Source organism: Marmota flaviventris, chromosome 18 (assembly GCF_047511675.1).
Source record: "Marmota flaviventris isolate mMarFla1 chromosome 18, mMarFla1.hap1, whole genome shotgun sequence".
Lineage (NCBI taxonomy): Eukaryota > Metazoa > Chordata > Mammalia > Rodentia > Sciuridae > Marmota > Marmota flaviventris.
In genome coordinates, this window is record NC_092515.1 from 52778657 (window position 1) to 52792465 (window position 13809).

The window sequence follows — 13809 nt, forward strand, 5'->3', positions numbered from 1 at the left end:
CCCGCCCTTAGAGTCCTGCGGCCTCTGCCGCACACTTAGGTTCGCGAGAAACCCGCTGATGGGAGACCTCTGCAGGTGAGATGCGGTTTGAAATAGGATGATGTATCTTTGAATTCTGGTTTGGATTTCTGTCTAAACGAGCACTTTTCCATAGAAATATAATTAGAGCTACTGTAGTTAAATTTTTCTAGTAGCCATATTAAAAAAAATAGTAGTGTGAATCATATATTAGTTTTTCATACTGTTTAAGAAATTTGGTGTGTATTTTACAATTGCATCTAAATTTGAAGCGATCACATTTCAATTTATCTATAGCCACACGTGGCTGATGGCTACTGTAGTGGGCAGGGTGGATCTAAAGCCTCCAGTGTGCCAGCTATAGGAAATATAGCTGTCTAGAGAGCTCAGAAAACTTTACCATCCAGCAATTATATACCTCAATTGCTAAAGGTGAGAAAACTCATTTTTCTTCCTGAATCCATCAAAAGTTAGAGGCAGAGGGACGCGATGGCGCACATCTGTAATCCCAGTGGCTTGGGAGGCTGAGGTTCAAAAACGAGATGCTAAGCAACTCAGTGAGACCCTGCCTCTAAATAAAATACAAAATAGGGCTGGAGATGTGGCTTAGTGGCCCCTGAATTCAATCCCTGGTGCCTCCGCCCCCCCCCCCCCCAAAAAAAAAAGAGGCATAAGTGCTACTTGCTTGACCTGGTCCTTCTGTCTAGCTCAGAGGAAAAGAACTACAGCCCTCCTCCAAAGCTAAGGACACTGCTTGCCATTTCTCTCCCCAAAAATCATTAATATGCATCTCTCCATTCTGTCACACACATTCCAGTGTGTGGGGTGAGGTCATCTTGAAGCATTCTTTCACCTCAGGGATTGATATTACGGTCAACCTAGCTGTATAAAGTAAAATATGAGCGCCCTCATCATTTCTCTTAACACACACACACACAGTCCAATCCATTGCCATGTCCTGTTGATCTTACTTCCTATCTTGAACACATCTGCTGCTTTGTACTTCCAAGGCAATCTCTTATCCAAGCCACTGTACTCTTTCTAAGGTTGATTTCTAATCTCTGAATTTTCACCTTTTTCTTGTCTAACTCCCATTTATTTCTATAGAAGCCTGACTGGTCTCTTCAAACCACACTGTGATGGCACCCCCCTGCTTAAATACTTCAGTGGATTCCCAGCACTTTTGTGTGGGTGGGGTGGGATGGTAACTGGGGATTGAACTCAGGGACACTCAACCACTGAGCCACATCTCCAGCCCTTTTTTTGTATCTTATTTAGAGACAGGGTCTCACTGAGTTGCTTAGTGCCTTGCTGTGGCTGAGGCACTCCTCCTGCCTCAGCATCCCAAGTCGCTGAGGTTACAGGCGTACACCACTATGCCCAACTAGTCTGGGTCTTGATCTTAAGTGTAGCACTGTTTAGAATTCTATGCACCCTTAGGACAAACACTGACACCACCCATGAGGTTGTTTGAAACTCAACCATAAGGCCTTTTTCTTTGCCTAAGAGACCTAGAGGACATGGGAAAATGAAGTCTTTCAACCTTAGGTTTTACTGCTCTAGGTCAATCCCCATCTATCTTGAGGCGGCTAAATAGCAGGCATTCAATGGCCAGGGAGCAAACCCAGGCCTCTAGCATGTGAGGCAAGTGCTCTACTGAGCTGCTGGAATTACAGTGCACCACTGCGCCCTCCCAGCTCCCAGCACTTTTAGTAAACAGAAAACCCTACATAGTAGGGCTCAGAGCCCTGAATGCCCAGCCTCTTCCTGTCTCACCGGGTGTCCTATTTCTTTAGGTTTCTGTACTCAGATTATCTATCTAGTATCTTTGCTTTATTTCTGTGCTCCTTTCTACCATAAGGCCTTTGTACTGTTTCCATATCATGGTAACACCCTCCTCCTTCGTTGACTTTCCTTTAGATCTCAACTCTAATGTCCTCAGAGAAACAAACCTTTCCTACCTCAGTTTGTCAGTTGCTCAGTAACCCATGGATTTCTTCAAAGCGTTTACCAGAGCTGGCATTTTATACAAATTTTGGTGGATGATTTTTTAAAATCTTTCCTTACAAGTCTAGAACTTAAAAGTTTGGGACCACGTGTTTCTGCTTACTCTAGTATAGAAGTCAGCAAACTGTCAGCCTTCAATTGTTAATGAGGACTCTTTCTATTCCCTTCTAGCTTTCATCCTGTTTGTCAGTTTCCTGATAAACCCCACATACAAGTTTACTGCTATGTATTCCTCCATTCCCAGAGGCTTAGGCCAGACAGCTGGTTTCTGTTTCCAGCCTGCTGAATAAATCTTTAGGTCACTAATAATTTCATCAGTCCTGATAGCTTTTTCCAATGGTCCACATTGACAGTGTTGCCACAGCCCAGTCCCTTATCTGGTCTTTATCCTCTACACACTCCCAACGGAGGGTTGGCTTTCTCCATCTTAATTAACATTGCCTTTCTGAGGATGTACCATATTGGAAGTGTTTCTTTTTTAAAAACGATCTGGTTATCCATAGCTTAACTATCCATAGGAGTGGGGATGCTCCACACTCCCAGTAGTTCCCAGTTAGATATGCTGCAGACTTAGATCATTTTACCAACTACAGCAGTAGAAACCTGCTCTATGAAAGTAGACTGGCAACTCCCAAACTAGGACACTTGCTGAGGTGCAAATGACGAGTGCTTTCTGATACATGACTCTTCTGAATACTGGTCTCTCCAGCTGCTTCCATGTCAGGGAGAAGGGGCTCCATTCTAACAACAGGCTCTCAGCCACACCCTGTCATGTCATTCTCAGCCCTGCTGAATTAAGCTAAAAATGAGAAAATTTCAGGCTCCCTATTGACAGGATCATCTCCACCTGCATGTCTAAAAGTTATGACAAACTTAATAGGTCCCAACCAAACTCTCTTCTTTCCTTCTTAAACATGCATTCCCTGAGTTTTTCCCATCTCAGTAAATGGTGACTCTACTTTTCTAGTTGTTCAGAACTGAAACCCTGAAATACATTTTTTCTCATCCCACATCTCATCAGCCAATTCTGTTGCCCTCAGAAACCGGTGAAGTGCAACAATTTCCATCGCTAACACCCAAAACTAAGCTCTCTCTCCCCAGCCTAGTACAACAGCTTGCTTTCACTCTTGCTCTTCACACACTAACTAGAATCATCCTTAAAAGTAATTCTCTGCTCAGCTCTCCAATGGCTTTCCATCTTGCTCATTATGAAATAATTCTGTGACTATCACAGGCTTGTACAATCTGGCCCCTCACTGTCCTTTACTAATCCCTTTGCTATTCCTCAAAAATATGGTTCTCTAGTCTGGACTGCCCTTTTCCCACTCATCTCTCTTTCCAGATCTTTACTTAATTGTCCCATAGCACAGCTATTTTTGATAGCCATATTCAAAATAGCACTCCCCATCCACATCCAGAATAGCACCTCTGTCCCCTCACCCTGTTCTTTTTCTTCTTTGTGTGTACCCCCACCAGAAAGAATACCTGTTTACTTGTTTCTTGTCTATTTCTCCTACTGCTGCCCCAACCAAAAAGAATACAAATTCCATGAAAGCAGTGGTTTGACTTTTGTTCACTGCTGTGCCCCCAAATCCCTTAAAACAATGCCCACACAGAGCAGACAGTAATACAAATTTGTTCCAAGAATAAGATGAGACAATCCTAAGCATTCATTGAACCAGCAGTCTGAGTAAAGAGTTACCAGTTCAAAGATAGAGACAAATGGTTTATTTGGTAACAAGGAGTAAAAAGAAACTCTTAATTCATCTTCTCTCTTCTGGTGGCTGAACGGAACTATGATAGTCAAATAGATGGCAACATAAAAGAATTCCCTCGTAGACCTGATCTTTTGCAGAAATGCAAGGATTCCTGATTACATGCTCTGGAACTGTTTTCTACACAGAAGTGCCAACTGTTGTGCCTTCCAGTTTATCAGTGGTTGTTACAGTCTCCTTCTTGTCTTCGGGCTTCATAGCAGGAAACAGGAGTACCTCCTATAGGAGATAAAGATGCATTTTGAAGCTAGGAGGCATTCTATTCCTTTTGCCTCTGTTAATGTTACCACCCAAATCCACTAAAAAAATCAACGTGTTTTTTTTATTTCAACTCAGTCCCTCTCAGTAACAGATGGAAGAGAACGAATGCACAGCACTATTTAGGGTGCCATAGAATTAGTAAACATGCATGCTATTAAAATTGGACAAAAATCGGGTTTCCACACTTAACAGGGCTCACTTAAATTAAATGAACTAACACCTGTAGAGAGCTCAGCACTCTCCTGGAAACTCTTGAAATGCAAATAATCAGTATTCCTCCTGCTCATAGGGAGAAACTAAATCCTCTAAAGTCAGATTGCTCTCAGCTGCCTCCCGTGGAGCCACCTCCTCCAACAGCTCCTCCCAGTACCCCCGAAACTTTTCTTTTTCTCCTGGGCCACATGCTCTGCTTCCAACACAATAGAGTTTTGGGCAGTGTGTGCTATGGAGGGCTGCTGTGTACCTTGATGTTATTGGAATCTGTGAGAAACATGGTGATGCGGTCAATGCCCATGCCCCAGCCAGCTGTAGGGGGCAGCCCATATTCCAGGGCAGTACAGAAGTTTTCATCTATGAACATGGCCTCATCGTCACCAGCAGCCTTGGCCTAGAAGAATAAAAAGAACCAAAAGATGACACTCTTCCAGGACATATCAATGTCCAAATGAACACAATGAAACATCTGAAGGAGTACCTCCTAGCACTCAAGACTTACTGGAAACTGGGATTTCCCAGTTAACTCCAGGATTGATCTGATTTTTGTTGTTGTTTGTTTGTTTGTTTCTCTTTTTTCCAAAAACCTGGAGATCTGAACTGATGAATTCTATCTCAGATGCATAAAAATTCTCTAAAATGACTCCACTGCTTGGGACTCTGGAACTCTCAGTGAGACTAATTCTCAAAAGACTATATGATGATCTAAGAGTCCTTCTCTCATTTCCTGAGACCACCCATTGGTGGCAGTGATAGTTCAGGCAGCCTGCTGGGTTTCTGTCTTCTTTATATCTTTATCTGCCTCATTTCCAAGCCACTTCAATAAATATACAATCCAAGAAAAATAACGTTCTTGTTAGGCAAATGTATTTTTAAGACAAATATCATGTTCCCCACACATAAAATCTTCTGTGTGTTATTCAGTCAAAAACCAAAGTTTCCACCTTGAAATGTGACTTCCTCCAACAAAGGTTGTGCTTATCATTCTTTCTGTTTGGTCTGTGTGCACACTGACACAGACCGGGGTGAAGGCTGCTATCTTCTGGTGACCGAGTTAGGTGGTGAAATGTGCCTTTGTCTGCACTCTCTTTTCTTACCTTGGCCTGTTCTTCAAACAGCTGCCGCTGCCTCATGGGATCATTCAGCTCAGTGTAGGCATTGCATATTTCCTTCTTCATGACGAATAGCTCAAAGCGTTCAGTCAAACCCTCTTTGGTGCGGTGCCTGGGCACAGAAGACCATAGAGAAGGTTGCATATCCATGCCCCTAACTTAACATCTGTTACAAGAGCTCCTGAATTAAAGTAGACTGAAAAGTACGATGACAACCTGAAGCCTACATGTAGTCTCAGCACCAAATCATTTCATGTAATAGTGAAGAGGGTGAGAGAACCAGGAAAATATGATTAGCTTCGTATAAGCAGTGTGGCGGACAGTTACATGGAACCATACCTCCTATATTCATGACCTTCTGCATCCCGCTCACTTGAACTGTGGGCAGGCCATGACTTGGTTTGGTCAATGGGGTATTAGCTGAAGCTTGCTGGTTTTTTTCTGGTATTGCAGATTGAACCCAAGGGCACTTTACCACTGAGCTACATCCCCAGTCCTTTTTATTTTTTTTTTGAGACAGGGTCTCACTAAGTTGCTATGGCCTTGCAAAGTTGCTGAGGCTCGCCTCAAACCTGTGATCCTCCTGTCTCAACCTTCCAAGTCACTGGGATACAGGTGAGTACCACTATGGCACACTTGATGTGTGCCTCACTTGATATGTATTTTGCATGTTAAGGCTTGGCTATGCTGAAGGGAAGCTCAGGCCGTGCTACCAGAGGCCATCTGGTAGACCATGGGGAGAAGAACCAAAGTTCCCTGGCAGAAGAATTCCCCATTGAAAAAAGCCACCTGATTTATCCTAGCCAACATTACATGGAGAACACCAACTAGTCAAACCTAGGAAATCCTGGAAAAAAAAAACTATTTTACACTACTAAGTTTTAGGGTGGTTATGCAGAAATAGGTAACTAAAATACCATGCTATATCTTACCATTTAGCCAAAGGGCTCATTATCTGCGGGTGATCACAGATGAATGTAGGATTGATGCATGTCACTTCCAGGAACTCCCCAACAAGCTTAATCAGAAAGCAAAACAGAACTAGATGTCACTTCTGAATAGTATTTTGATAGTCTTAGCCCAAGAGGAGACCTCAGCTCCCACCCAGATGGATTTATCCTATAGCTTTTTCAAAGACGGGAAAGGACTAGCTGAGATAATACACATGAACTACTTGGCACAAAACTTAGTATAACAGTTTTTATTTTTGGTACTCGAGATTGAACCCAGGGACCTTTTTTATTTTGAGACAGGGTCTCACTAAGTTGCTGTGGCTGGCTTCAAACTGCCTCAGTCTCTGGAGGTGCTGGGATTTCAAGAGTGTATCACCATGTTCTTAATTCTTTTATTTCCTCTACGGTTTTCCTATGAAGCTGCAAAAATGAACTCTTCGCAGTGTGAACTGTTTCCTACAGATAGGAGCACATGATAGAGCATGGCCTCTAACCTTATCAAGGAGCCTGGCAGTGGTCCGAGGTGGAGGGCATTCGACAGCTTTTGCCACACAGATATCATCAAGAATTTTGCGAGTTTCTGTGGTAACAAATGTAAAAGTTAGGACAAGACACATTACATTAGCCCAGTAAAAACATATAAAGAGGGGGCTGGGAACGTGGCTCAGTAGTAGAGCATGTGTGAGCCCTGGGTTCAATCCCCAGCATTGCAAAACACACAACAATAAAGCCAAAAAAGAGAATGATGTAGAAATTTTAGCTCTGGGCTGGGGATGTGGCTCAAGCGGTAGCGCGCTCGCCTGGCATGCGTGCGGCCCGGGTTCGATCCTCAGCACCACATACAAACAAAGATGTTGTGTCTGCCGAAAACTAAAAAAATAAATATTAAAAATTCTCTCTCTCTCTTAAAAAAAAAATTAAAAAAAAAAAAAAAAAAAAAAAGAAATTTTAGCTCTGACCCAATCAAATTTGGGGCTGAACAGGAAGACAGGCTATAAAATAGAGAACTATTATTTTACCTTCAGTTTCAAAGAGGTTTGTTTCCGGCAGCTTCACCCCCAGGGCTTTCTCAAGCTCTTCTACCATGCTGATTCTCCGGAAAGGTGGGGTGAAATCAATCTCGTAGGCTTGGCCCTCTGGGCCATCTGGGTGGTAGGTGATCTTGTAACTGCCTGTAATGTTCTTCACCATTCCTGAAGAGAAACAGGCCATTTCAAAAGAATGAAGCCCAAGAAACTCTCCTCTTGAAGCAGCACACCTGCCCCCACAGACAAATTTGAAAGATAAAGTGAGCAGGACTCACCTGAAACCATCTTCTCTGTGATTTCCATGAGATCGTGATAGTCTGCATATGCCATGTAGAACTCACAGGTGGTGAACTCAGGATTGTGAGTCAAATCAATCCCTTCATTCCGGAACTGGCGTCCAATTTCATAAACCCGGTCAATGCCACCAACCACCAGCATCTGACAACACATGGCCATACTCAGAGGAGGAAGTCATGTCTAAAAGTTTCTATCTACTAACTGGTTATCACAGCTTATACCTGCTCTATTTAGACCCTTGTAGTGAACAGATGTCATTCTTTTTGGCTACCTAGGACTTATGAACACTCTTTCTGTATCTCCCTGCCCTGTCTCCTTGTGAGTCTGGGCCTCTCCAAAGAAGCATCTTGGGTTAGGCAACAAGTAAGTGACCAAGCTCCAACCAATCAGACACAATTGTGAGACTTTTAACATGGTAGCTACTAAAAGAAGATGTAGGTATTGCACAAAATTAATTTTGGTGAAAGGGATCAGATATCCACCTTTTACAGATAGTAGCAGTGACCTATGCCTAGAAGAAAAGACACCATGTTCTACATGAAATATGATTCAGCATCATTCTTAGTTATGTGGTCTCCAAGCCTAACTGCCTGATTGTCTTAGAGATTGTGAACTTCCTCATACAGATGAATAAATTTTTATTTTCCTTTAAACTAGTTAACAAGTTCTGTTGTCTACAACTAAGAAACCAGAATGATAGGCTTTGATCTTTCTTTGACAAAAGACTAAAATCAGATATAAACTATAAACTTAAACATTTTAGAGGAACCAAAGTAGGTATATCTGTTACCTGAGAAAGACAATCCTTCTGCACTCTGCACTGCAAGGCTCTACTGACCTTGTAGAGAAATTCTAGAAGTATTACACTCATAAACCTGAAATATCAGAACATTCCCCTGCTATTAAATACTACTATTGTTTCTGATTATACCTAGCTAGCCGATTATTTTCCAGTCTACAGCTTCTTTAAGGAAATGGGTTATTATTGACTACCTTATGGTACAGTTCTGGAGCAATTCTCATATATAAGTTCATGTCCAGCTCATTGTGGTAAGTGATGAAAGGCTTGGCTACAGCTCCTCCTGGGATGATATTCATCATAGGAGTTTCAATCTTAAGAAGACAGAGAGAAACATTAAGTTTTCATATAATCAGGGACCATGCTTTCAACATCACATCTCAAAGTAAAAGTGAGTTCAACAGTAACATGTGCTTGACAAAGAAATATAGATTGCTTCATTTTCTAGATTAGTGTCTCATTTCCATTAATAACACACAGGATCACAAATTTTCATAAGCTAAAAATGGTAATCTAAATGGCTACAGCGTTTCTTGAATTCAGTTGCAGTATTTATCATAAATCTAACTGCTTACATCCTTGGAGTTATTCTACTTCTAGGGATTCATCTATTTTTCTTTCTTTCTTCTTCTTCTTCTTTTTTTTTTTTTTTGTGATGATGGGGATTGAACCCAGGGCTGTGTGCATATAAGGCAAGCACTCTACCAACTGAGCTATATCCCAAGCCCCTAGGGATTCATCTTGCAGAAACACTTGCATGTGTGCATAAAGATGTTCACTGAAATATTTAATATAGACGAAAACCAAAAATAACCTAAATTATTAATAGGAGAAGCAATAAATTATGCCTCATTTAAAAGGAATGTGTGTGGGAGGACAGGGGGTGGTGTTATCCCAGCAGTTCAGGAGGCTAAGGGCCTAAGCAACTTAGAAAGACTCTGTGTTAAAATAAAAAAATAAAAAGGGTGAGGGGTGTTGCTCAGTAGTTAAGCACCCCTGGTTCAATCCCCAGTACATGTGAGGAACAAAGGCTCCAAAATATATGAAGTGGAAGGGTAGGTTCATTATAATAGAGAATGTGACTCCATTTATAGTTAAAGCAAAAATTAAAACAAGCTTTCAAAACATTTACACACACATACTCCATTTATACTGTGTATGCATATATGCATAGTAAATGGTAAGAAAGAATACATTTTAATGCTCCAGTTTGGGGAAGGAAGTTAGTTAAAAGAAGCAAAAGGTACTTTCACATTTGCTTCTATTTACTTTGTTTCACACTACATACACCTGTCTTTTTCATACAATTAAAAAATATTTTTTAATGCTAAAAACCCATAATGACTTGATAACATATTGAACATGACATACATGTAGATGCCCTACACCTTGCTCATTATTTTGGGAGTCAGAATGCTAAATAAATAAGGTACAACAAAGACAATGCCCCCCCCCCCCCAAAAAAAAGATGGTCTCATTAGGCATGAAGGAAACTGATATAGAAAATGGCTTGGAAAGGAGAAGGGAAGGGATCGTAAGAGACAAACATGGCAAGGTGGCTCATTACGTCACCTAAGGAACCTTCATCCTCCATCCCTCCATTACCTCTAGAAATCCCAGCTCATCCAAGAAACTTCTTATGTATGTGATGATCTTAGAGCGGATGATAAATTTCTGCCTCACAAAGTCATTCAGGATCAAGTCCAAGTATCTCTGACGATACCTTGTTTCCTAAACCAAAAGCAGCAGTTAGAAATCACTGGTTTGATTCAGTGATATGAAAAAAAAAAATGGAATGCATCTTTGTGCTACAGCTAGCAGATTATGAGAGCTTACCTTGTCTTTGAGGCCAAAGTGAAGATGAGGTAGCATATGCAAGCAGGGAGAGAGCAGTGTGATCTCATAGGGAATGATACTCAGCTCGCCCTTCTTGGTTTTTCCAGGATTCCCCTGAACTCCAATTATGTCTCCCCGACGCAGTTTGTTATTGATATGAATAAATTCTTCCTCTGATTTGTAATTCCTGAGTGAAAGTAAATGTAACTCATTGTACATTATTTCAAATTAATACTGGCCACAGGTTTACTATAGAACTCTAACTCAACTGTTTAGTGCTTAATGAACCCAAGAAGAATCTCAGATTCATGGCTAACTGCTAAAAAGGATTATCTTTTTATTTTAGTTGTCATGCAACTGGAAAGCAGTCATTACTTTCCAGGTGCACAGATGGTCTTTTTATCTTCTTCTCAGCCTTACCCAACCTTGCCCTTCCTTCTTATCCTAACTTCAAGTACCAATGAGAAAATAAGACATCAGCAGCTGTCCCAAACTGTGTTCCTCTAGGCCAGCACAGAAGGGATTGAAACAGTATACTTCTATGTACCTGGAATTGGCCATGACTTGCAACTTGACCCCCTCTCCTCGAAGGTCATAGAAGATTAGTTTTCCCCCAGAAGCTCTTTTAGCATGGATCCTACCTAGAAAAAGAAGAATAAAAATACTGACTAATGGACCAGAAACCATTTCGTGGTATCAGTGCAGAAAAAGTTCCCTCTGCAACATAAGGCAAAGCAATCTGATTGTGGCCCGAGGTCCAGAATTCCTTTCTCTTCATGCCAATGATCTGCATTAAAACCAAAGATGTGTAGGGAGATAACTTGTTTTTGCAGTACTGGGGACTGAACCTAGGAGTAATCTACTACCACACTACATTCCCAGGCCCCTCCTTTTTCTATGTGAATGATTTAAGTGGGGGAAGCGGGGGTGGGGGGGGTGGAAGATGTATGCTTTACCATTGAGGTGTATCTCCAGTCCCCCACAGGGTCTCACTAAGTTGTTTAGGACCTTGTTAAGTTTCTGAGGCTGGTCTTGAACTTGTGATCCTTCTGCCTTAGCCCCTTGAGACACTGGGATTACAGGAGGGCACCACTGTACCTGTCTTATCCCTAGTTTTTTTTTTTTTTGTACCAGGGATTGACCCCAGGGGTGCTTAACCACCAAGCCACATCCCCAACTCCCCCCATTTTTTAAAATATCTTTTCAGTTGTAGATGGACACAATACCTTTATTTATTTGTTTTTATGTGGTGCTGAGGATCGAACACATGAGGCACATGTTTGAGGCAACAGCTCTACCACTGAGCAACAACCCCAGCCCTGTCCCAGCCCTTTTTTAAATATATTTTACTAAAGACAGAGTCTGGCTGAGGTGCTCAGGGTCTCACTAAATTGCTGAGACTGGGTTTGAACTCGTGATCCTCCTGCTTCAGGCTCCTGAGTTGTTGGGATTATAGGTGTGTGCCACCCTGTCCAGCTCATCCCCAGCCTTTTTACTTTTTAATTTTGAGATGAAGTCTCGGGCTGGGGATGTGGCTCAAACGGTAGCGCGCTCGCCTGGCATGCGTGCGGCCTGGGTTTGATCCTCGGCACCACACACAAACGAAGATGTTGTGTCTGCCAAAAATTAGAAAATAAATATTGAACTTTGGCTACAGCTCCTCACTAAGTTGCTCACGCTGGTGTCAAACCTGCAATCCTTCAGCCTCAGCCTCCCAAGTAACTGTGCATATGCCACCAGACTTGGCAAGATATGGCTTTAAAGATGCTTACTGAGTTCCCAGAGGATGGCAGTGCAAGTGGCAGCACAGACTTTCAATCTTCCTGAATAGCATATAAAAATCCAAAGTGCAACCAGATAGGAAAAGCCAAAAATCCATGGATAAATTGTGTGGGAAGATAATTTCAAGAACCCCCAAATAATAGTTATCAGGAAATGAACTAGCTAAAAACTAAATGCACTTATAGAAAAGAAAAAAAGAGGGCTGGGGATGTGGCTCAAGCGGTAGCGCGCTCGCCTGGCATGCGTGCGGCCCGGGTTCGATCCTCAGCACCACATACAAACAAAGATGTTGTGTCCGCCGAAAACTAAAAAATAAATATTAAAAATTCTCTCTCTCTCTCTCTCTCTCTCTCTCTCCCTCTTTAAAAAAAAAAAAAAAGAAAAAAGAAAAAAAGAAGCCCCAAATACGAATCATGGCTGAGGCAAAGCACAAGAGCTCTAAAACCTCCTTATGGGAATAATGCAGTGGGGAAGGATGAGGCATCTGATGGATCTGAGAACTGAAGAACTGCCCCCAGAGCCAAAGGTGTTCACTAGAGAATGTATGAAGATTTTCCTCCAGGCTAACCAGAGGACAGCAGCTGAAACTGAGAGAGAATGTGTCCATTCTCATAAAGGTAGGGCTACACTACAAATGCTCCAAAGGGGACGGAGAAATGTAGCTCATGGAACTCATGGAAACTCTCTATCAGCCAGGTTCTCTCCCAGGACGAGGCCAAACAGAGGCCAAATTGAACAGGACAAGGAAAACAGAGATAAAGGAAAAGAGAAAGTCAAATGAAATTGAGGACAGACAGCTAAGAAATCTCAGAAAGTCAACATCTATATTTCTGAACACTTCACAAAAATAAAATAGTGAAGTTGGAAAATATCTATACATTAACCTTCTTATTAACATTCAGGAAAACTAATTTAATGTAAAAATAAGCATCATACAAGCACTGAGGTCAAATCACACTCAAAGTTATTATTTAAAAAACAAAATAACAATAATAATAAAAAATAAAAAAACAAAGCCAGGCATGGGGTGGTGCACACCTGTAATCCCAGCTACTCAGGAGGCTGAGGCAGGAGGATCACAAGTTTTCAGACAGCCTGTGTAACTTAGCAAGACCCTGTCTTGAAATAAAATACAAAGGGCTGAGAGGTAGCTCAGTGGTACCTGCTTGCTTAGTATGTACAAATCCCTGAGTTCAATTTTTTCAGTACAGCAGGGCAGGGGGACAAGAAGAATAAGAATATGAATAGATAGCATACCCACAGACAAAATTAAAGCACTCAAGACATGCCAAGAAAAACAAAAAATTCCTAACCAATTCATAATGAGTTAAGACATTAAAAACCATGTAAAAATTTTTTTCAGAAATGAAGCTGGGCGTGGTGATGCACACCTGTAATCCTAGCGGCTTTGGGAGGCTAAGGCAGGAGGACTGCAAATTTAAAGCCAGCCTCAGAAACTTAGCAATAGGCCCTAAGCTACTCAGTGAGACCCCCTCTCTAAATGAAATACAAAAAAAGGATTGGGGATGTGGCTTAGTGGTTAAGTGTCCCTGGGTTCAGTCCCTAGTATCAAAAATAATAATAATACAAACTAAAATATAAGTGCCCCTGGGTTTAATCCCCAGCACCCCCCCAAAAAAAATTAAAAATGATTAAATTAGAAGGAAATAAGAGTGACTATATATAAAAAATAATACATTAAGAGAAACAAGATGAAATGGAGAATAA

The 13809-nt window shown here is 41.6% G+C and overlaps 1 protein-coding gene and 1 long non-coding RNA gene across 4 annotated transcripts in view; one reads left to right on the top strand and one right to left on the bottom strand.

Moving 5' to 3' along the window:
- Nucleotides 1-12952, top strand: LOC139702760 (uncharacterized). Its single transcript, XR_011705364.1, has 3 exons — nt 1-75; nt 5907-6001; nt 12462-12952. It is a non-coding gene; the product is annotated as an uncharacterized lncRNA (long non-coding RNA).
- Kars1 (lysyl-tRNA synthetase 1) overlaps nt 3731-13809 on the bottom strand; it is a 17183-nt gene continuing 7104 nt past the window's right edge. For all 3 annotated transcript variants that reach the window (XM_027933065.2, XM_027933064.2, XM_027933063.3), the window contains 11 exons: nt 10847-10940; nt 10300-10486; nt 10069-10194; nt 8658-8777; nt 7643-7805; nt 7359-7532; nt 6834-6919; nt 6319-6404; nt 5372-5498; nt 4525-4668; nt 3731-4019 (listed from right to left, as the gene is read on the bottom strand). In XM_027933065.2, the coding sequence (XP_027788866.2) occupies nt 3921-4019; nt 4525-4668; nt 5372-5498; nt 6319-6404; nt 6834-6919; nt 7359-7532; nt 7643-7805; nt 8658-8777; nt 10069-10194; nt 10300-10486; nt 10847-10940 (1406 nt within the window). In that variant the 3' untranslated portion in view covers nt 3731-3920. The remainder of the gene's footprint in view (nt 4020-4524; nt 4669-5371; nt 5499-6318; nt 6405-6833; nt 6920-7358; nt 7533-7642; nt 7806-8657; nt 8778-10068; nt 10195-10299; nt 10487-10846; nt 10941-13809) is intronic.